The sequence below is a fragment of the Sceloporus occidentalis genome, unplaced genomic scaffold, assembly GCF_023333645.1.
Source record: "Sceloporus occidentalis isolate IW3139 unplaced genomic scaffold, rSceOcc1.0.p SCAF_76, whole genome shotgun sequence".
Classification (NCBI taxonomy): Eukaryota; Metazoa; Chordata; class Lepidosauria; order Squamata; family Phrynosomatidae; genus Sceloporus; species Sceloporus occidentalis.
In genome coordinates this window covers 4182963-4207037 of record NW_028317056.1, presented here as the reverse complement: position 1 = coordinate 4207037, position 24075 = coordinate 4182963, and the positions used below count along the sequence as shown (strand labels likewise).

The 24075-nt window shown below is 44.3% G+C and overlaps 2 protein-coding genes across 2 annotated transcripts in view; both read right to left on the bottom strand.

Moving 5' to 3' along the window:
* The window catches only part of LOC149285827 (protein kinase C beta type), a 59911-nt gene extending 56884 nt beyond the window's left edge, over positions 1-3027 (bottom strand). Inside the window, exons 1-2 of the mRNA XM_089495082.1 lie at positions 2876-3027; positions 292-323 (exon numbers count right to left, since the gene is read on the bottom strand). Of these exons, the coding sequence (XP_089351208.1) occupies positions 292-323; positions 2876-3027 (184 nt within the window). The remainder of the gene's footprint in view (positions 1-291; positions 324-2875) is intronic.
* Positions 3028-18010: 14983 nt separating this feature from the next.
* On the bottom strand, positions 18011-20969 carry LOC149285826 (aquaporin-8-like). The gene is made up of 5 exons (XM_089494879.1): positions 20719-20969; positions 19558-19684; positions 18914-19128; positions 18486-18620; positions 18011-18053 (listed from the first exon to the last, which is right to left on the bottom strand). Exons 1-5 carry the CDS (start codon positions 20967-20969, stop codon positions 18011-18013), a joined length of 771 nt encoding a protein of 256 aa, XP_089351005.1.
* Positions 20970-24075: the final 3106 nt, after the last annotated feature.

Here is a 24075-nt window from a genome sequence, read left to right as displayed (position 1 = left end):
CTCACCGTCAAAAGATCCGATATCGGTCTCCTATCATCCTCAGACAGGCTCTAAGAGTCATGGGAGTTGTGATCCAGGAGTCACCTGGAAAGTCATTCACTGCAGAGCCCTGCCCGCTGAATGGGTGTATAACGCTATCGAGCGGCCCCCTGGGGAAAGTAACGCCGTTATCTGTTACACGGGTTGCATGGAATGACCCTGGGGTGGCAATAAACAGCTCTACTGCCTCCTCTAATACAGGAGCAAGGAAGGGGTTAAACCGCAGCGAGGGTAAGATGAAGGGGCACTTACCTTGACACTGGAAGCCCTGCTTGCCAAATCCCCTGCAAAAAAAAAAAAAAAGAGAGAAAAATTGCTAAGAGGGTCGAGAATTTCCCCAAAATTACACATTTATACACATAGGCCGTGGCGGGGTACCAGAGAGGAATCTCACTATCCTCAGCACCAAACCAACTCGGAGGGATCACACGGTCCATATAACCCTGCATGACAGAGGAACTAACTGCCCTGTGGCATATGGGGGGGGGGGGCAGGAGAAACAAGCGTCTATTTGCGTATTGCATGTGGGCTACTAAAGAGGCCTTTGCGGCTTCTAAAGTCGTCATTGGTTTTACTGGTGCCCACTGGGGCAGAACCTGCCAAACTCCCATTAACAGCCGGCGCTCCCTTCACCAGAGGGAGGTTTGTTTCAAAAGGAGGAGAAAAGTAGATGGTGGTAGATAAGTGGAGCAGCCTCCCAACAGAGGTGGTAGATGCTATTACAATGAGTAAATTTAAACATGCATGGGATAGGCACACGGCTCCTGAATCTAAGACGAGACCAACGACTGATTACAGCAGGAAAAAGGGGTAGATTATTTGGGGCCGACCCGCCGTCAAACAGGGGCTTCGCTACATTTACCCCGGTGCAGAGCATATAGACACACAATGACAAGTGACAGATACAAAGAGACAATCGCAAAGACAGACAAGGACGAGACAGTCACACAATGCCACGCCGAGAGGCAGCAACACACACAACGCGCTCGGGGCGCACACAACCAGCAACATGCAGATCGTCAGCACGCAGGCTGCAGCGCATGCGCGGAGTCACCGCCAGACATCATCTCCCACACACGAGGAGCACCGAGACAGCCGCCCGCGCTGCCCGTCCGTGTAATCCTGCACCGGAATATTAACACGGCACAGGACACGGATACCGCGGCAGCCAGGCAGGGACACCGACCACACACACACGCAACGTTTACACGCATGTCCCAGCACTCTCAGCCACACAAGCGGCAGGAGTTATCATTTAAATTTAAATGGCATGAAGAGGTTAATCCCAAACATGCGCATCCACAGAAAAAAAATAAATATATATATATACTCCAATGAGCGGAAATTCAAACTAGAAAAACATTAGTTTTACCCCAAAATATAGAAACGTCTTTTGCGCAGCTCGTCTTGTTAGAAAACGTAAGGTTCTCTTACGGCGGAAGATGCTACATTTTTGATAATTCCAAGTCGAATTAAAATGCAATTTTTTATTTATTTAAAAAAAAAAAAAAATCTCAAAAAGCAAACATTATTACAAAAAATGTATACGGTTAGATATATACTCTTAAGAAATTGCTTTCTAGGTTGGGAAAAATTCAGGAAAATTGTTTTTTTGGGGGGTTTTTTTAGCAATTCTCAGCGCGGATTATTACTTTTTGGGGGGGGGGGGGTTTGACCGGATTGCCGGAGAATAGAAATAGGAATAATGCCTCCGAGCGGCGTGGGGTCAGATTTGCTCTCTCCGTGGAGGAATGTGTCTCATTTTCCTTGAGCGTCTCATTCATGCGGTCTCCGTCATTCATTAGTAAGGCTGTCTCGTGGATCGCGAGCACCAACGGACAAGCAGATGTCTACAAATCCCTCGCTGCTTTATCGATGCGGTCTCGGAGTTCCTTTACTAAATCCCGTTCGTTAATGCCCCCAGAGATGTCACCGCTACCGCAGAGGGCATTTGGGGTATTATTCCGTGAATCGCGCCATCCTTACAACCAGAGGGGAGGGGGGGGCCAGGAACAATACATTGGCCCCCAATCAATAAGAACACACACTAAGAATGCTTTATATCATTCATTCGCTGCATTCTAGAGCAAAGCACCCCCCCTCGCTGCTAATGCCCCTACCCATGAATATTGCAATAATACCCTGATGTTATCTGTAATGTACTCAACAGGAAGGCAAGATAACCACATGATGGTCTAATCACTAAACCCACCCCACAATATCTTGATTTGATGCCCTCGCCTTTAACGCTCTTTACCCCACTAAAGCCAAATGGAGGGGTAGGGGTAAATAAAAACTTCCTAGATTACATGGGTATTTAGCAGGGGGCCATAGATGATAAACTGCACTAATTTGGGGTAATTGTTTTCACCCCCCCCCCTTCTCCTCCTCCATGGGCATCTCTTGTGTTCTGTGCATTCTGCACGATCATTAACGGGTTAATAACAGAATTAGATGCCACAGGTTATTTAAAGGGAATAGAGGGGGGTATTAACGGGCTGAAAGCGGGGCACAGGCAGCTCGAACACCCCGCATCGGGTATGAATGGATGGATGCCGGTAGCAATTAAAGTTTAACCCTTTGGGGCTCGGGGGGGGGCAATCAATACATTACAAAGCATTCTCCGTAGGGTCGATAATACTAAATGCCCCCCGTATTTTATAAGATGCCCCTGACATTTCAACAAGACACCTCCAATAAAGCAGATTCCTGGAATGTATGGTTCGGAAGCCCAGATCGGAGGATGCTCTGTTCTTTGGGGGGTACAGGCTGGGCATTTTTTGGGGGGGGTTACTGCATTGCCCCCCATAACCCCAGGTCCCCGACCCCCACTCACCAGATGAAGTCCGTGCAGTGGCTGCAGAAGGTGGGCTGCTTGAAAAAACGCGCGGTGAACTTGTGGTCCTTCACCTCATGCACGTTCTTCTGGCGGAGAGCCCCCTTCCTGGCGAAGCGGGTGATGGTCTCGTCGGGCTCGGGGTCTGCCATGGTGCAGCGCACGGTGCACAGTGTCCGCTCTCCCCGGGGCGCACTGCGCTCTACCTCTGCACACAGCGGCTCCACCCCCCTGCACCGCGCGTCATTCAGACCTGTCCCCCTGCATCTGCATAAACACGCCCCGCGCCTTTTTTTTCAGAGACCCGCCTACCCGTGTTAACGCGCTCGCTGGTCCTGCAGCCCCTCCCATCTAGATCTGCATAAACACACCCACCAGCACTGACACATATATATATTGGTCCTGTAGCCGCCTGCTGGGGTCTGGACCTTATCAGAAGGGGCCACCCAGGAACACGCGCTCTATTGTATAGTGCATATTACTCTGAATACATTCTTATATATGTGATTTATATAACAAATATTACACTTTGACTTTATTAAATTTGTTGTTAATTTACATTAATTAGTATGAATGTCTGGAAGAGTTGGAATCCCCAAAGAAAGAAACAAAAACGAGAAAGAAAGCTTTTTTCCATCTCATTGCTTTTTCACGCTCATTCGCTCTTAGACTCACTCACTCTCACTCTAACACTCTCTCACTCTCTCTAACACTCTCTCACTCTAACACTCTCTCACTCTCTCTCTCATGCTCTGTCAATGTCTTCCTTCCTTCTCCACCGGCCACTTTCGTGTCCCCATCTCCTCTCCCGCAGCTCAGCTTCTTTTCTCGCCTCTTCTTGTTCTTCTCTCTTCTTTCTTCTTCCGCTTCTATCTGTTATTAGATCTGTTAACCAGTCCTCCTGGAGCACTTCTGCAAAAGGGCGAGGCCTCTGCACACACCATCTCACCTGATTGGAGGAACAGGGGAAAGGCCGTCCCTGTGGCTCTGCCCTTTTGCTGAAGTACTCCACAAGGCCAGACTATCACAGACGCATTTGCGGAGAAAGAGAAGCGTTTCAGCACCTCTCTATCCTTCTGCATTGTTCGGGTTCGTTAGAGAACTTCCGAGTACCTCCAGCGTGGACGAAGCAAGAAGAGCTAAAAAAAGAAGGCAAAAGAACAAGAAGAGGTAAGTCTAATGATAGAATATCTTTACTCGCTTGTTGTGTGTGTATGGATCTGTCATTTTAGTTAAATCCAAAATGTTTTGCTTTATATATAAAGAAAAGATGGCAACTGGAGGAAATGTTTAAGTTCCTCAGGGGTGTGGCTTCGACTGATGACATACTCCCATGATTTTAAAGGGCCAAGTAGGGACACTATTTAGGGGTGGGGTCAGAGACGTGGCAGGGATAGGGCTGTTCCCAGATTTTTTTTTTGTGTCCTTGTCACATATTGATAGCTATTTATGTAACTAAGGTACTCCGAGGAAGAATAATGGGGTTTTATTTACTTCATTTAATTTATAAAGCCGTTTCCTGCTGTTTCTATACATATTATCGGGGCTTTTAGGGCTGTAGAACCCTGCGATACCCTCATACCCAGCAAACATTCAGAGCTCCTAGAAAAGAGGGGCATCAGGGGAGGAGAGAGGGACTGTTCATATTATCGAGGGACACTTGGCGGGTATACAGGTTTCACCCTCTGTATTGTGACCACGCTATTGTTCGGTGTGTTTCCCGTCCTGTGGATTTGCATAGACCCGCAGCAAAAGGAACTGAAATCTATGGCTGAGTGTTCTGCAGGCCTGAGATACCGTCAGGGTGCCCGCTGTGACGCCGCGCATGCCGCTCAGGGAGCGCCTAAAACACACAGACCGTTTGGGGTAACCTGCAGCCGCTTTACGGAGAGTCTAGCTGTTTATTGGGTGATGGGGCAGTGCCGATGTCCGCTGGGCCATTGGAGGTTAAATACAGTACTTTAATATACATTCTTCAAAAATACAAATACTGAGGTAGAAGCTGCAGCCCTGCAGCTACAGCTGCCCCCCCCATGGTCTTCTTGCCGCTGATAGGCTGCTTGTAGTAGGAAAGCGCTCCCAATCAATTTATCTGAAATCAATAAGACGGCTTTCTTTTTGGCTGGTGGGGAAAGGGGCGTCGCTTTACTTTATGATCACTTAGTGCGCGGCGGGCAGCTGCTGGCCACACACTGCGGCCCCCAAACCGGCGCTGGGGCATTTGGCCGGTGTGCTAGTCCCGGCCTGGATACACTAATACATTGACGCCATGAACCGTATGGATCCCTAAACGCGCTGCGGTGAATAACCACGGGTTTCTTCTGGGGTTAAATCCATGATTATTAATATTCCAGAGCGCGGGGTTTTGGGTCAGCGAACAGAGAGAGGTCGCAGAATGTTCAGAGACTGCGGACAGGGAGAGCGTCAATATTCTGTTAATAAACATGCGGAGATAATGGCCCTCGCCCCTGGGTGCTTTCATACGGATGGAAAGATTCATCAATCGACCCGATACCTTCGGGGGCCATAACAGGAGGAGGGGGCCATCGTGTCTGAATACCACCCTACCCGGAGGGCTATATATATATATACGGTATATGATTTAGAAAAAAAGTCTGAAATGCATCCCGAATCCTGATTTTTTTGTCTTTTCTCTGATAAAGTGAGGTGCGGCGGGTGTGTCGATGTATCCACTTGATCCGTAATGTATTTATTTACCCTGGGTACTGCCCCCAGGCCCCCCCCCCTCCCATGCCGGGGTCCTATCTGCGGAGTGCCGGGGTATGAAGTTACATGGAGGTAAAGCCTTCATGGCGGTTTGGGGGTGTCGGAGATCTCTCATAACCAGCCCATGGGGCAGTTGTGCACCAGGGGGGCTAATCTTCCGAGAGGGTGATCTGCCCCCCGTTTTGCGGCAGGGGTGCTGCCAATAATGTGACCCACTCAAAGCTATATTGAATGCTAATGTCCCCTATTTTTTGTTAATTTCACTTTTTTTCAGCTTTGGATGAATGTAAAGTAGTTTACAAACCTCCATTAAAGGGGTAGTCCCACTAAGACAAGAAATCCATTGCTCTCACCAGCAGGTTCAGCGTATAAACCTTATCAGAAGAACTTTAAGAAGTTCCCGTTAGTATTACATCAACCTATCGGTGTCTGCTTTTTATGTCACATGACAATTAATTGCCCCCAGCTAAAATAAGACAGCATTTGAAATGATTAAAGAATTATTTCCGGGAAGGATCTGGGCATAGAAATGAAAACAATTAGTAAAAAAAAAAAAGAAGTGTGAAAAGAAAGCGATTTAGATCAGATTAATTATTTCTTTCAGGAACACGATGTAAAGAAATGCAATTAATCCCCCAAGGTCTTGTTTAAAATAATTTATCAATCTAAAAAAAATGTTTCATTTATTTTTAAAATGTATTTCTTTTTAAAAAAAATATATATATTTAATTAAGATTAATTATAGATCAAATCTATCTTATAATGGAAATAATTAATTTCCATAAAAAAACATATTCCGCCTGTGCCACGAGCTACACCAGGGAGGCAGCGGGTTGATAGAGAATTATATTATTATACAAATAGTGCGCAAAGAATACGAGGTCATCCGCTAAAAGCAGCGAAAATGGTTCTTTACAGTAAGAGTAGTAAAGATGTGGAATCCACTACCTGCAGAGGCTGTGCTATCAGGTCCAACAGATGCCTTGATTATTTTTTCGGCAGAGAAGAATATACGGGGATATCATTGGCTATAAGGAGATGATTAGTTATAAATTGTTCATCCAGTGAAAAATCAGATACCATTTTGGGGTCAAAAAGGATCTTTTCCACGTTTCGAGGCAGAATTGGAAATCCCTTCAATGAGGATTTTTTTGCCTTCCTCTGGATCAAGAGCGAGGCCCAACTTGACCGACTCCTGTCTTCTTTCAACCTAAATTACTGTTACTATGTAGTTCTGTTGGGTGGGAAAATATCGAAGGGATGAAAAAAATATTAAAGTACCATATTTCCTGTTTTTCTGTATTTTTTATTCCGATCATTTGTGAGTCTGGACAACAAAATCCCCTGATAGAAATCAGCCGCTGCATTATTGGGGTTAAAAGGTGTTTATTTGGGATCAGTGTAGAAACAGCGATTAAATTGACCCAGTAAATTTGCTTTCTGTGGCAGCGGAAAAAAAACCGCACTTTATCATGGACTAAAATCTGCGGCTTTTAACTCATTTTAAAGTCTAAGAAATTTTGGGGAAAAGACAAGATTGAACAGTGGTGAGAATCATTGAACCACAGCTCTGCAGCTCTGAAGCTGCAGCTTCTCCCTAACGCAAGTGTTTTTTGTTTTTTTTGTTGTAAAATTCTAAAAAGTGTAGATGATGAAGCAGGTTTAAAGGTTATAGGAAGAATCTATGAGGATAAATTATGTAATTCAGGCAGCCAATCAGTGACGAGAATCCGCGAACCAGGTGGGGGCTCTGAAGCTGCAGCTTCTCCTGAAGGTGTTTTTTTTTTTTTTTATTAAAGCTGTCCGAGACATTAAACGCTCTCTTTAATCCCGATTAGGAAGCTTTTTTTTAGGTTCATAAAGTAGACCTTAAAAGTCTTCTGAATCGTCATTCTTAAACAATAATTATTTTGATTGACAGAAATATTTCTATCTATTTTCTTCTTTCTTTTTTTTCTCGATGATCTATCGAGGTTACACAGCATTCGTAACGTAGTAATGAGACAGCGAGATTCCCAGAGGGAACGCGTTCCAATTATAGTGAATAAATTAATATCCAGTCCGGCCTCTCTCAAATCCTTCATCAGTTTCATAACTTTGGTTCTAGGTGCCAATTAATAGAGTGACCTGGATACAGAGATGACCCACATTGGCAGTAAGAAGACGGTGAGCTCCAGACGTTCGAGCGCTGGATACACTTTAAACCTTCCTGGATCTCGTGTATCTTCGCACACTCGTGTAGCTGTAGAGTATCGTGTCCTGGTTCCATCGTAGGAACGCTTATGGAGCTGGGATTCCATTCAGCATTTGAGTCATACTCGTCATTTCAGAGATTATTCTGGAATACAATATAAAAAAACTTAAAGAATATGTTTCCCCGGAGTCTGGTTTGTTATTAACTTGGCGTGTTCTCGAATAATGTCTTCGTAGCGATACGTTTCTGTAACGATTGACGTATCTAGAACATGTATCAGCCCCTCGACAGCCACCTTTAAAGCGGGGGCTTGTCATCATGGGATGGAGGAAGAAGAGGATAAGGTGCTGATATTTTCTTGTATGTATGTAGAACCCTTTCCTTACAAAATACATGAATACTACCTCTTTAGCTGTCTCTATGGGTCTTCCCTCGTCCTATCCTAGCAGAAAAGGGACCAACCTCAACTGTTGGAGGCCATGGTTGATACCAGGGTAATAGTGGGCATGGCATTGGTCCTACTGTCTTAAAATGAGCATACTGCCCCAAGGGGCATGTAGAATTCAAATAAATCTTGATCTGATCTATATAAACCAGGTGTATTTGCATGAATATGGGAATAGGCTACAAAACCATATGGTTCTCATGAGTTGACCATGTATGGTTCCTACAGAAGTTACATCTTCAGTGGTCAAGGAGTCTACTTAATTCTAGTAGAGAATTCCTTCCTTATTATTGTAATGGGAGTAGTGGCGCCGCTTTCCATACACAGAATTTAATTTTAATGTAAATAATAGTAACATATAATGAATAACACATACAGTATATATGATCCGACCAATGCAACCCAGTAACAAGGTCTCTGTTCGATGGAAGGCCAAGGATCAGGTATACGCCAGTTTATGGAACCCAGCAGATTCTCATCGAAATACCACCGAGGAGAGAGTGCTTCCATTCTACGTTTAGAATTATACATATACATATTCTATACATATAGAATTAGGCTAACAGTTGGCCCTAGTGTGGCTCTTGACTAGTCTCTAGTTGGCCCGTGCACAGGTTTAAAGCCAGGGACGCTGGTCAAGGAAGACATTAGGGTTCTGGGTAACTTCCTTATAGCGGCGGGACCTGTTGTTCATTTCTTTATGAATCCCAATCTCCACAAAAGGGGTTTTCTTGAGTAACATGCGCAGCACAGCAAGGATCTGTAGGCTAATAAGAACGCGGAACGTGTTGAGAAGCGGCGGCGAGCTAAATGATGGATGTGTTTTCAGCAGGGAATTAGTGAGGCGTGTGATGGAATCAGATGAGAAGTAATGTATTTCAGAAGGATGGCATGAAGCCAGGGAAGTACCATTATCCTGGACAGCTCCACACGCAACATTGTTATAAAAATACATTTACATCACATGCATGCGTCGCGTCATACATGACGTTCTGTAGGAAACGCAGAACATGGACCCATTCAGCTGTTTGCGGCTCCCATCCTTATTGTGTCCTTCTTCAGTCCGCTGTCTGGCGCGTGCGATGTCTGAACGTACAAGGAGATGACAAGGACATCAATACGGCGTCTTTATTCTTAATACTTGGAGGAACCCTGTCAACAGCCTTTAGTGCTTGCGCTCAGTGGTCAGGGGGATGGAGGAATGGAGGATGTTTCCATTGCTGTGAGTTGACTGCACCAGATTGGGCAGAAAGAGTTAACCGGTCCCTAAGGTGATACAGCAATATCCTACCTTCAAAAGCTTGGGGTCACTTAGAAAGGTCCTTAAAAAAAAAAAAAGGCACATTTTGTCCACTACAATAACATTAAATGGATCAGAAATCCAGCGCAGACGGGGTTAATGTTGACTATTGTAGCTGGAAACGGCTGATTTTTAATGGAATCTCTTCACAGACGTACAGAGGCCCTTTATCACTCCCATCACTCCTGCGTTCCAATAGCCCTTTATCACTCAAGGGTTCCAATGGCCCTTTATCACTCCCATCACTCCTGTGTTCCAATGGCTCTTTATCACTCCCATCACTCCTGTGTTCCAATGGCCCTTTATCACTCCCATCACTCCTGTGTTCCAATGGCCCTTTATCACTCCCATCACTCCTGTGTTCCAATGGCCCTTTATCACTCGCATCACTCCTATCACTCCCATCACTCCTGTGTTCCAACGGCACGTTGTAACATCATAATCTCCCAAATCTGCTCACTATGCCGCCATTTATTGAGGCCGGTACAATGAATGGATCAGTTTAGCCATGATTTAAAAAAAATGAACAATAAACATAAAGTAACTAAAACCTAAATATACAGGTATAAAGGTAAAACATGATAATGTGGTTCTTCTCACAGGTATAGGAGGCTACTCTCAATGGCTGGCAACGTTTTGCCCAGAGGATATGCGCAGCCAAGTGGCTGATTATTATAGTAGCCCAAAGCATATCTTGCAGACAAATAAACACCATGTACTCCTTCACCAAAAAAGAAGCCGTCTATAGAAGGGGGTCCAGAAAAGATCTAGAGTGGCTAAAATGCTTGAAGTTGTTACTCTGGACACCCTGGTGGTTATATGTGGAATTGCAGGTGAAACCCAGAAGACGCTCCTGCCTCTGGCTGCTCATCTATGGCGGCTCGTACACCCACGTTAGATGCAGTAACCATGGAAATCACATCACTGGAGTGGAGAACGTATAACCCGATGGCACTGATGACCCCGATCTGGTCTATACGAAGGGACTCGCTCTCGCTAGCTCCCATTTGAGAGTTCCGCAGCCTTTCTCTCTTCTGTTACTCTTTCACTTCTCATTTTCGGGCAGGAAACCCGGGACCACCGAAAAACTCAGCAACAGGATGTGGCCAGAGACAGCTGTAAGTGAAACGCAACTTCTGCTCCCTTACTGTATGTGATAACTCCGTGATGTGTTCCTCCAAACCAGAGAGTCCTGGCTCATGTCGGGGGCATAACTAGAAACCCCAGGTGCGAAAATTGCCCAGAGGCCCCCAATTTCACCAAGCAATGTCCCACAGTGCCATCCTAACCCCCAAACAGCCTGTTTGTGCCATCTTTGCCCTCAAACAGCTTGTGTGCGACAACTAAGGGCTTAAAGCAACCACTAGGGGGCCCGTCGTGTGGCAAAACTTCACAACCTGCCCCAGGCTTTGGCTCAGCTTCGTGCCCTTATCCCGCATACATGCCACGGCTCAGGAAAACACCGGCCGGGCTTCGCTTTCCACGCTCAGGCGGCAGATGCTGGGAGCCCGGGGGATTTATTCAGTTAGAAGCTTGAAAAATGGAGCAGATATCTGCCGGCTCGTGCCAGAGAGGACGGGCAGAGCGTGCCAACGGGGACACACTTAGTACAGGGCTTTCTGTCTGAGAACGCACAGCCGTAATTATCCACGGCTCCTGGGACCTGACACACAACCAGCCCGGGAAAAGATCAGTGACGGTTAACACTGTAACATCCGCTGCCCAGGCGTCTCTCGCCCCAGCGGGCAAAAAAAATTCCAAGCTTTGCCACGCACCGACTATTTCCCCTATGTCGTTAACCTTACCCAATACGGCCGATTCACGTTTTTTCCTTTGACTCCAAAGATCGCGTTAAATGGAAGCGCGGTCTTTTCACAGATTCCAGAGCACGGGGGTCTCTTCCATCAAAGCTAAGAATTCACTGCAGCTCCATTCCCTTCTGCCCTGGATGACAAGACTTTGCCGTTAGCACCATGCAGGAGAATAATGAATAATTAAAGCGGCGAAGGACGGATAGGAAGCTGCCTGTTACAGACACCGTGCTGCATCTGGATAAAAATAATTACATCAGGCTTTGGGGGGGTCTTAAAAACAGAAAGAGTATCCGCCTTCTACCCCCCAAGTGTCCTGGATCATTGATATAAGGAACATAGAAGCTGCCGGCAGATCGGCCCCATTCGGCCCCCGTCTAGTCGCCCGTTTCTCCTGCTGCAAAGACTCAAACCTTAATCAGTCGTTGGTCTCGTCTTAGATTCAGGAGCCGTATGTCTAGCCCATGCATGTTTAAATCCCCTCGCTGTATTAGCCTCTACCACTTCTGCTGGGAGGCTGTTCCCTTATATTTATACCTTGCAAGGTTGTATTTATCAGCAAGTGTACTAGCTCGTAATGTAATAATAAAAAAAAAAACATGCTCGCAAATTAGCTGGAATCTGAAATTGCGGAGTTTCAGCTTTGTGGTCCAAATGCCCACGGTGTGGTGGGTTCCATGGCAGCCAAATCTGATATTTAGGGACACAATGTGGGCATCTATTGCTTTTAATGGCTTTACCAAATATATTACAGACATCTATCCACATTATTACAGATGCGTTTTCAGCAGTCAAGCCGGATTGACAGCCCTGCTCCTCTTGGGACAGCCTGGCAAGGGTTACTGCAATCAAGCTTGAGCTTCACGCGGGTCACAAGCTTTACCGTTTTCGTATAATTTTTTTTAGAGCAGACCGCGTGGTTTGAAATGGATTCGGATCTGCTCGTGATTCTCAGAGTCTACCCAAAATAGCCTAAATCTTCAGTAGACCGCGACGCTGCCGTCCCCACCTCTTCCATGATCTCCACCGAAGGACAGTGTTTGGCCCCTGGACACCTCCCTGAGTTACCGTGCCAAAGAACGAACCTCGACCATTCTCAGAACGTTCTATCTGTCTGCGCCGGGCTGTGAAAGGGTTAACCCTGCCTGCGCAATGCAAGTTTCCTACGTGCTAAATATGGCTCTGCTGCCTCTCTCTCTGTCTCACTTTCTGCAGGGTGATACCAGTAATCAAATACTGGGGCTCACAACATGCTAATTATTTTTAAAAATAGACCCCGCTCTTTCTTCACACTTTTACGAGAAAAAGGAAGAAAAAAAAAACGGAGATGATCTGTATTGAACAGCATCGGGGAGAAAAAAAAAATACATTAACTCATTGGTGTCCAGGTGAGTTGATTGTGATGCTGGTTCGTCTGACCGAACGAAAAAAAAAGGCTAATTCTTTGTTCTTTTTGTCCAAGGTCACATGCTCCCCCAAGGACGCAAATATTACATGAAATACATGTAAGAGAGCTTTGGTGTGGTATGGCAATGATCAGAAGGACAAGTTCCTTTGATGTGCTTAAATAGACAACATCAAGGACCGGTTCAGAGCTTACCGGTCTTCGAGAGGGTTGTGGTCATACCAGAACCCTCTTCATACCAGAACCTACCACAACATCCGCTATTCCACCAGGGACCGCTGTATCGATGGGAGGTTCCTTTGATGGGTCTCAAGTTCAACGAGACAACTTCAAGGATCGGTTCAGCACATACTGGTCTTCAAATGGGTGATGGTCACACCAGAACCCACCACAAAATCCACTATTCCACCAGGGACAGCTGGATGGATGAGAGGTACCTCATCCATTTGATGGGTCTCGACTCAACCAGACAACCTCCAGGACCCGTTCAGAACTTACTGGTCTTCGAGTCTGGTCTGGTCTTCACACCTGAACCCACCACAACATCCGCAATTCCACCAGGGACAGGTGGATGGATGGGAGGTACCGGTTCCTTTGAAGGGTCTCAACTCAACCAGACAACCTCAAGGACCGGTTCAAAACCTACTGGTCGTTGAATGGGTGATGATCACACCTCAACCCACCGCAACCACTGAGAGTCCACCTGGATGATTGTGAAGTTATGAAAATCAGATGAATGAATTCTGTGGATAATTTCTCCGACAAAAAGAAGACATTTCCGCTCGGCTGGAGAAGTTGGTAAAATTTCATCTAACATATGCTTAAGGAAATATGTGTTTGGTAGTCGCTGCTCGGAAGATAAAACGATCTACATGACATCTGTTGCGTGTGATAACAGCTGCAGCGTGTGCATTGATTCATTAGACATGATTACAGGTTGAAATACTTTATATAACACATATGTATTTTCATTGATATTACTAAGTACACCAATAACGTCCGAAAAGCACCCACCAAATCTTAAACCGTTCTATACCCAGACCCTGGTGGTCTCCAGCGGCTTCTTCACTGAAGGGTCAGTACAGGCGAACGGTCTCCAACCCAACGGTCTCCCTTGCGTTCCAGTTGGGATGGATTCTAACTCATTCATGGCTCTCCGTAAGGAGACAAAGGCTGTTCTGAAACTTTGTATCATTAACAGAAGCACAGAATGTGGGAACAATAAAAATCATCGATGTATCTTTGGGTTGTATTTGGTTCTTTTGACTTATTGGCACTGAGATTTATTTACTCAATAGGTGAAGCCCATTTCTGGTCTTTGTGAAAGACACTGCTGGGTCGAAGTAACTTGTCCCGTAGACGGACCGGTGCAGTAAAGGAATCTCTATCGATTGGTTCTTCTGACACTTCGTCGGACATCACTCCGGGAAGCCTCGCGTCTGAGCAAACTCAAAGCCCTGGTTGGGTGCTGGAAAGGAGGAGAGAGACTAGTTTAGCTGATGTTTTTTGGGTTCAACCAGATGACCAGGAAGACAGAGTTCTGAGCTTCCTTCCATTACCGTGTCTGCTAAATTATCCAGCTCCAGGCATCCTGAAACCATTAAAAAAATAAAATACAATTAATTTGACATTAAGAACAGAAACACAGAATTGGCTGGCAGATCGACTCTGTGTTCCTCGCTGTAAAGACTCGAACCTCAATCAATCCTTGGTTTTGTCCTGGATTCAGGAGGCATATGCCTATCCCATGCATGTCCTAATTCTTCTACCGGTTCTGCTGGGAGGCTGTTCCACTTATCCACCACCCTCTCAGTAAAGTAAAACCTCCTTATATTCGCCCTCTAGTTTTAGATCTTGGCTTCTGATTTTAACATTTCTCCTCCTGTTCTCTATTATATCCCTTTATGTATTTAAATGCTTCACATACCCTCTGTGTCTTGTGAGAATTTATTTCGCTGACACGTTTTCTTTACTTTTTTCCCATTGTTTTCTTTTATCTTGCTCGTTTGCCTTTTAGATTTTTCATCCTCTTTCTACCCATGTATATATATATATATATATATATATATATTTCCAAAACATAGAAGGCATACTCTAATGCTATATAAAACAATAAATAATAATACTAACAATAATAATAATCCATAAATTGACTTTCCCCGGTATGTCCTGATGAAGGCCTCGTGTAGGAGACCGAAACGTCAATCTGACCTAATTTAATAAACATTTTTGAAGCCCTGCGAGTGCTCCTATTTTCTTCATGGATATATACTGTATATATGCACATTCAAAAACATACATATATATATATATATATATATATATATATATACATACATTTACACATACATATACACACACGTACACATACACACACATCTATACATACACACACCTATACAGATTTCAACTGCTAAAATAGAGAAAAAAATGTTTTTTGATTTCCCCCAAAGATTTCAGTTCGGAGGAAGACTTCCCCATCTTTGCTACGTTCTGGAACCCTTTCTCCTTCTCGTTTTCGAGCTCTGTCCCCCGTGCTGTTTTTATGGTGTTTCGGGAAGACGTAGATAGACGCATCACCCCTGTTCTCGTGTTCATAATGTCGGGGTATATTGTTCAGGAGATCGCAGCTTTGTGTTCTCCGCAGATTATTGCACACCATGTGTTTTATGGAGCGGCACCCGAAGGCAGCGGAAAAGAGACGGCGCGGAGTTTGCATTTGTGTTACCGTCTCAGGTGGATGATATCGGAGTCACCGGCGGCCGCTCGGGCCTTTCTCAGAACACAGTGTGTGTGCTGATGGAGAGCGGATACGCTGCAGACATGGAATGCCACCCATAAGCCCTTTATAGCGTAGGACAGACACACGGCTCCTGAATCTACAACGAGACCAACGACTGGTTAAGGTTTGAGTCTTTACAGCAGGAGAAACGGGCGACTACACGGGGGCCGAATGGGGGCCGATCTGCCGGCAAAGTCTATGTTTCTATTTAGCGACAAGATTTATATCACATCAGGGTGCAAATAGTTATTGAATATGATTTATGAAAGAGCTACAAGGAGCCATAAACTGCATGGTGCGGGAATATGAGAGAATAGACTGTAGTTTAACACATACACTCACTCTAACACCATATGCTGACACATACACTCACGCTAACACCTTACACTAACAAATACACACTCTACCACCGTACAGTAACACAAACTCTCGCTAACACCATACACTCACACTCACATTTTAAAACCATGCAAAAATTACTGCAGTTTTTCTGAAGTAATACTGCAGTTTTTTGGACATGAAAAAACTGCAATACTGCACATTTACTGCAGTATTACTGCACATTTACTGCACGTTTACTGCATTTGTACTTCACTGTACTGCAGTTTTACTGCAGTTATTTTTGTACGGAAGTACAAATGCAATAAAGCTGCAGTACATTGAAGTACAAATGCAGTAATACTGCAGTAAAAGTGCAGTATTGCAGTTTTTTCATGTCCAAAAAACTGCAGTATTACTTCAGAAAAACTGCAGTAATTTTTTCGTAAGGGGCTGCTCACTCTACCACTGTACACTAACAGCATACACTTACACATATAAACATATACATTCATACACACCTGAGGCCCCAGCACCCACCTGTACCTTAGAGGCGTGCCTGGGGGCGGAGCCTTACTAAGATTTTTGATGTGACTTTTTGACTTATGTAACTGAATGATGCGTTTAGAAAAAGAATGATGAGTTTTATTTACAACATTTAATTTATAAAGCCGTTTCCTGCTGTTTCTATACAAATTATCAGGGCTTTTAGGGCTGTAGAACCCTGCGATCCCCTCATACCCAGCAAACATTCCGACCTCCTAGAAAAGAGGGGCATCAGGGGAGGAAACAGGGGCACTTTGGTGGTTTGTATCATACACAAACATGGCAGATCTTTGGGGTTTGCAGCCACCTAGGACAGTTTGTAGCCTATGGGGTCCTGATACAGTCAGTGACGTATTGTGGCCTAGGCAGGTCCAGGACTGGGTCTAGGGCGGCAGGTCCAGAGGGGTGATAGGTAATTTCCTGACAGAATGCCATCTGGGGGCAGTTTCCCGTGTTCCGCTACTCAATGGTGATCCATATGAATAAAAAAACCCTTAATACAGTCTGGCAGGGCAGGCAGGTAATTCCCAAATAAATTAGAAACATTAAAAGACAAAAGCATAAAATAACAAGCAGTTTGTTTATTATATTAAATACTACAAAAAAAACTTCATTTATTTTCAGGATTGTTATAATCTGTATAATGTACAAACTAATTATAGGTGATTGAAATATTTTTATAGAAACATTTTTTTTTTTACAAGTAAATAATTGCCTTAGAAATCCTTTAGTAGTGTGGTGGGTTAATCGAGCGCGCCCACTGCTGGTCAGTTTATATTTTGCAACCAAAAAATAAAATAAAATATATATAGATATATATCTATCTATCTATATATAGAGAGAGAGAGAGATCCTGCTGAATTTAATTGGCGTTATCTACTGATTTTAATATAGGGAAATTATCCAAATATGACAGATTTGTACATTTCTAAATGTTGCCATCACAGCTATAAACATAAGTAAACTGGACAATTTGTATTAAAAATATACATTAGGCATGATTATATGAGTGAGATAGATTAGCGATATCACGTGACCCTTGAAATTTCACTTGCCAACAAACATTAAAAAAAATAATGTTTTTTTTTTAATATATCTTTCAAATATGGAGTTTAAGATGATTTAAAAGACTGGACCACACAGTGGCCAAATGGAGATGGAAAATGTAGCTTCACCCAAAGCATCTTGGTATAAAAATTCAACATTGCTGCTATGGGGTCTACAAGACATTGGTAGATGATGGTGTTGGCCAGGTTCCTTGGCAAAATCAAAGATGGAAGCCAACCCTCACATTCCCATCTGGGGACCCGGGGGAAAAATGATGTGGAAGGATCTTGATTTATATAGATCTCTCCCCAAACTATTTATCTATAATACTTTTCACAATCCTGTGTACATCACGTGGTAAGTAGGATAGTTTTGTTGTCTTGGCCACCACTAGTAAGCTGTCCGTGGCAGGATGAGCAGGAGTTGTCTCCTCACTCGGACTCTTGGTATCGGTAAAGTGTTTATGAGCTCAAGTCCTGTTTGAGTGGGGTGTATTTTGGGTGGATGTTCCCACTTGAGGGATCCTTGCGTTGGGCAGCGGAGAGACTTTGCCCGTGACGTCATTTCAGAAAGAGACGGACCTTCTTGTCGCCCAAGAGTAGCCTTAAAAAGAGAGAAGAATGATGTCACAAAGCAGTCTCAACGTAACGAAAAGCTCATCTGGTTCTGTTGTCTATATGTATCTGTACGTTAGGCATAATTATATTAGTGAGATATATTCGTGATATGTATAAGCTACATTCATTTTAAACTAATAAATCTTGGATTTTCTAACTCCGATAACTAAAAAATGCCTGCACCGATTTGCAAGCAGCGAAATGTGGCATTGTACTGGGAAGCGTTACCATTGTCACTTCATGGGAACTATAATTCCCACGATGATTTCCCACCTCTTCCAATACACAAACCATGGGCAGCCACCAGGTAGATCTTCAGCCTTTGGCCGTTCAAATGAATTGTAAATAGAGAGCTGCTCATTGGCTTCCTATGTGCCCATCTTTAAAATGACTTTCCCAATTTATGTCTGTCTCTTACCTGATCAGTCCTCCCACCAGCAATCCGGCCGACATGGGTCCTACCCAATATACCCAGTGATAGTCCCAGTAATTTGCCACCACGGCCGGACCGAAAGCTCTGGCAGGATTCATACATGCCCCCGAGATAGCGCCCCTGAAAGGATAAGGGCAGATATTAGACATTATTCGACAGAAACAGAGGAGAGCCTCGTGTATTCCTGTGAAGGAGCAGCGGGAGAGTATCTGGTCCTCATAAATATGGGAGAGTAAAGTGAGTAAGTAATAGATACTCAATACGGGGCGAGCATTAGGTGCAGCATGGTACACAATGGTGGTGGAACATTAGGTATTCATTGAGTATTCATAAGAGGAGAAGGTACTTATGGCGTTTGCCCGAGACTAGGGCATGAGAGTATAGAATATTCTTGGGGTAGATATTTCCCTTACCCAGCCAGAATATCCACAGTGACAGTAAATCCGATGCAAAACGGGGCCAGAGGGGTCCGTGTCTTCTCGTTGATGGCGCCCATGCAAACAGCGAGCACGAGGAAGAACGCCATGATGATCTCGGCTCCGATGGCTCGCGGTACCTGTTCGTCTTCTGACACGGCCGTGAACGCCGCTCCCGTGGCGTTATTATAATTGATACCCACGGTCATAGCCTGAAACAAGGGGCAGTTTCGTGAATAAAGGGCAATGTCTGGGGGGCAAGAGCCAAGTACCGTGTAAAATCACAACTCCTAGCACAGCAGAGGCTCATATGCCGAGATGCTTTACAACGTATGAAGATAAGAAGCTAGGAGACCATCTTTTTTGCTCTTTCTAGGCAGGAACCCATCATACCCAAAAAAACAGAACCCCACAGAGCTCCAAATTCCAAATTTAAGATCAAATCTGAATTATAATGTTCATTTAATCCAAACTATGGGCGCCAACCGTTAATTGTCGGATTTGAGATTTAATTTGGCTCGAACATTTTTTTCTTCGATTTTGAGATTGAATTTGGTCAAAAAAATTGAGTTAAAAGGAGACCTTCTCAAAATTGAAATGGCGTCCAATGTTCTTTTGGATGGGAGGTCTGAATATTTTACCTTTGCCAGGGCTGCTCCAGCCATCCCCCCGCACAGCTGGGAAATCCAGTACGGGACAACCAGTATGATATTAAGCCCTCCGATTATGCAGGCGCCCAGAGACACGGCGGGGTTGAAATGTCCACCACTACGAGGAAAACCAAGAAATAAAATAAAATACCTCAAAATATAAAAGAACTATCAGCCCCTTAGAACAATAGTTTGCTTTTATTAGTAATACGTCGGTGGCTTGATGGACCTTGATGGACCGTTAGACTGTGGTGGGCCTCGGAGGCGGTAGTGGTTGGTGAAGGTGCTGAGAGTACCTGGATGTAGTTGTGAGCAATGCATATGGGGGCCAACGGTAGTTTGGATTTGGGCCCTAAGAAGAATGAGTGATGGTTTTTTCTGGAAGAGGTCATAGAGAAGAAAGGAGTTGTGAGAAGAAGCGTGGAAGCCATGCGGAGAAGTGACCAAGATGGAGCAGGAGATGGGTGAAGACGATACATTATTCTTCTAAATGTCACAAAGTCCCATAAAAAGTCTCCAGCCACACCCCTAACCACACCCCCTTAACACAAAAGCTTCCGGCCTTGACCAATGGAAGCATTAGGAGGTATAGCGATGGAGAGGCGTCCGTCAGTGCGGGGGTCTCTGCAGACCGGTTAGTATCCTCGCGTTCGGGGTTTACTGACACGGAGCTGACCTTGGCCACCAAGGGAAATATTGTTGCTTCTTATCTGAAGCGGCTCTTTCAGCCATAACAATTTACTTTACGGAGCTTAAGCGGTAGTTAATGTTTACAATAAGCTGCAATGGGGCTGCCGCTTAGCTGTTTCTGCCGTACATAGGCTATCAGGGCCGCCTTTATTGCAAACATCCCAAGTGTCCCTGTTTACAAGAACCAGTCCCGCTTTGGACCTTAAACCCTTCTGTCCCCCCTTTAGTCCGTTGATGCCCCCCGGGGCAAGGTTTGCGGGGTATGAGGGGATCGCAGGGTTCTTCAGCCCTAAAAGCCCCGATAATGTGTATAAAAACAGCAGGAAACGGCTTTGTCAATCAATTATCCTTGGGTCACAGGTCAGCGCCAGACCCTGTCTGTAAGAATACCCTCATCATGACATCATGATACAACATCTTATGACACGTTGGTGTCATGAAGGACACCGAGATAGAGCTCACCTTATTCCTCCCAGGATAGCGATAGTCAGCCCTAGCGCTAGTCCGTGGGCCAACGCCGGCTGTAGCCGGCCCGTGGAGTCCTCGTTCTCGATGACGGAGACGCAGCCGACGAAGACGAAAAGGGCCGTGCCCAGGAGCTCGGCCACACAGGGCTGCACGTACTTCTCGTACCAGTGGGGTTTGGCGTCCTTTTGTTTCATATCCAGGTCGATGTCTTTGAAGGACAGCCGCCCCATTTCCACGTCGTTCATTGTCTCGGCTATAAGGGAAGTAGGGCTCGATTAACTCAACGCAGTCGTTTCTATCACTGGGAACCTTCGCGTATTACGTAATAACGAATGTTTCCAATCAATACGTCAAGATAAACCACAACATCACAGATAACCTTTCTGAAAGTCTCTTAAAGTCTTTGTTATCGGTTAAAATTGCTAATTTTTAGAACTTTTTATCACCTTTATTATCGTAAGAGAAGCTGAAAAAGTCTTATTTAACTGCAAGTCATGGGTCTCGTAGATCGTGCACAAAAATGGGATTTATAGCCCTAATAAAATAGTGAGAAGAAATCAATGAACGTTTAACAAAAACATCACTTTTACTATTACTTTAAACTGAGAAGAAAAAAAACACACAAAAAAGAAACATTTGCCCGTCTATTCGCCCGTTTCTCCAAACCTTAATCAGTCGTTGGTCTCGTCTTAGATTCAGGAGCCGTATGCCTATCCCATGCGTGTTTAAACCCCCCTCGCTGTATTACCCTCTACCACTTCTGCTGGGAGGCTGTCCCACGTATCTACTACCATCCAAACCCTAAGTCTGAATGGTTGCCATGGCTTAATTGGTAAAAAAAAATAAAAAAGGGGAAATGCTCTGCTTAAAAAGTAACATCGTATCCCCTGATCAGCGGCTGTCCCTTTAAACGCACAGAAGTGCGCAGGGTGCAAAGTTTTATGCCGATAAAAGTTATCGCGGGGAGAGAGATAGCGGAAAAGTCACGTATCTCGCTTTCTATAGCTGTCTCGGGAGAGACCTCATCGGGATTCCTAACCTCGTAAGAAGGTCTCCTGCTCCCCGGGACACTCCGAGCCGCTTCCTACGACCATTATCTATCCTGCGGCGCTCCCTGCGACAAAACGCCCGCGAGGCATCAAGTGCGCCTAATGCCACTCCTTAAAGTGACCTTCGGGAAGGGGTAATCTCTTTATTGCCCTGGGGGGAGGGGCAAATAGACGCTGGCACCCAGGACCTCGTAGCCAATTTACCCCTTTCGGTGGCCCGTATCAGTTAGGGAGCTATTTGTTTAAATGTCCCTTATTGTGGCTTCGATCGCCTTTCTTCTCCACCAAAGAACTTTCAGGAGACCCAGCAGCATTCCGATTGAGCTCGGAGTGCCCAGAATGCCCAGAATTACAAATCAGGGCACCAGAGTGCATCCCACTACTGAGATCGTTTAATAGGCAGCTCAATCGTTCAGATCCAAAAACCCCGGGGCGCGATTGTCTAAATTGTGACAAATTCTCTCTTTGAACTTTTAATAATGCTAGAACTACAATTCCCATCACCCCACGGTGAGCATAGGCTGAGGATGCTCAGAGTTGTAGTTTAGTAACAGCTGGAACTTGCCACAAATGGCTTATCCTTGCCCGACGCCAAACAACCCTCAGTAACCCGAATACATTGTGAAGAGTTAATCAAGCGTGATGTGGCTCACGCTGGGGAGACAGTGGCCACCGCGGCCAGCTGAGGACGATCTGTCCCTGGAACCGTGGCTATTATCGGCTAAGCAGGTGCGAGGTTCCCACGTTCAGGAGCCACATTCAGTGCCCCCCGGACTGTAACTATTATCTTATCGTCTGAGCCACGCGATCCCGGCCTCTCCACTTGGGTCACTTGGGTCCAGAGTTCAAGGAGAACCCTTTGGACTCCAATAAGCCTTCTCCATTCTACTAATTCAATAACCGCCTCGGTCCATCCCCAACCTCTCGTCAGCTACAGAGTTTATCCATCCCCGTCCAAACCTTAGCTTATTTTTAGGAACTTGCGCTCTATTTTATCTCAGATCCAAGGTTTGGGGATCTAGAAGAAGCACCAATAATGAGGTCGGGTCTAGAACATAGAACTTCGTTCCAATCGGGATCTTTCTCTGCGCTGTGAGCCGTCCCGCTTCTGTGACTTTCATTTCTCCCGTAATGAAAAGACGGCAAAATTGGCTTCACGCTGTCAATCATCTGTATGATATTACTATACATTAATATAATGACCTCAATTTACCCCAAACTAGTCCCTCTAATCTATAATGAAAAGACCAATTACAGGTTCAAAGACACCCCTGATATCCATTTTATCCATTTTCTATTTTTTTTTCATTTTAGTGACCAATTTTCTTATTAAGTCTGGAAAAAAATCAAATTAAAACTTTTTAGAAATTTAGATTTCTGGTGTTGATCAGAAAAACATTATTTGGTAATTAAAAAAATGTAAAAAAAAGCGCAACACTCCATTATGCGTTATTCTATTGTGTGATGAATCGACGGAGGACCGTCTTACTTTACAAAGAGGATGTAGAGTAAATAGAATGGAATGGCCGACCAGCAGAAGTGGTAGAGGCTATTTCAGTGAGGGAATTTAAATGTTTATGGGATAGGCATATGGCTCCTGAATCTAAGACGAGACCAACGGCGAGAACCAGTATGTAGCCCCCTCTCTTTAATACTCTGCGTTGGATCTCGGATACACCTGATGTCAATCATTCCATGCAGTTGTGGATCTTTATTATAAGCGACCGTATAAAACAACATCTATGAGAATAAACAGATGCTTCGTTTTCCACGTCTCCAAGTAAACCAACAGCTGTTAACTATCACATAAGAAGAACACAACAAAAATCATATATTCCATTTTTTTTTTTCTTAAAATCCTTGAAAATATCAACCTCTGCGATAAGAAAAAAAAACCTTCTCTAAACGCAAAATTCCCCTTTCACAAAAAAATCATTAAAAAATGTTGTGACCATTTCAGCAACATCATATTTTAAAAATACATTTAAAAAAAAATAGTACTTTTAAAATCAGAGGAATGTTTTTTTTTTAAAAAACATTTTTTTTATAAAATACTTTTTAAAAATATGTGTTTAAAAATTAGAGGCGACAACTCAGGACAAACAGAGGAATCTTTACAATTTCATAAGGAATTCTTTATACTCTAAAGGGCTAAAATACTGAATTCTAAGTATTAATATTATATAAGTATTATAATAATATTAATATTTTTATAATAATATCATAAAAAAGATCTAAAACAAAAAACAAACAAAAAAACCCCACACATTTCACCATAACCAATATCTCATGATAGTTATAA

Excerpts from the sequence above, each read along its gene's own strand:
- LOC149285826 (XM_089494879.1), bottom strand. The coding sequence starts at position 20,969 with ATGAACGACGTGGAAATGGGGCGGCTGTCCTTCAAAGACATCGACCTG. Across the intron at positions 18,621-18,913 it reads ACTGTGGATATTCTGGCTGG|GGGCGCTATCTCGGGGGCAT; the intron begins GTAAGGGAAATA and ends TTATCCTTTCAG. Across the intron at positions 18,054-18,485 it reads CTGGTGGGAGGACTGATCAG|GCTACTCTTGGGCGACAAGA; the intron begins GTAAGAGACAGA and ends TCTCTTTTTAAG.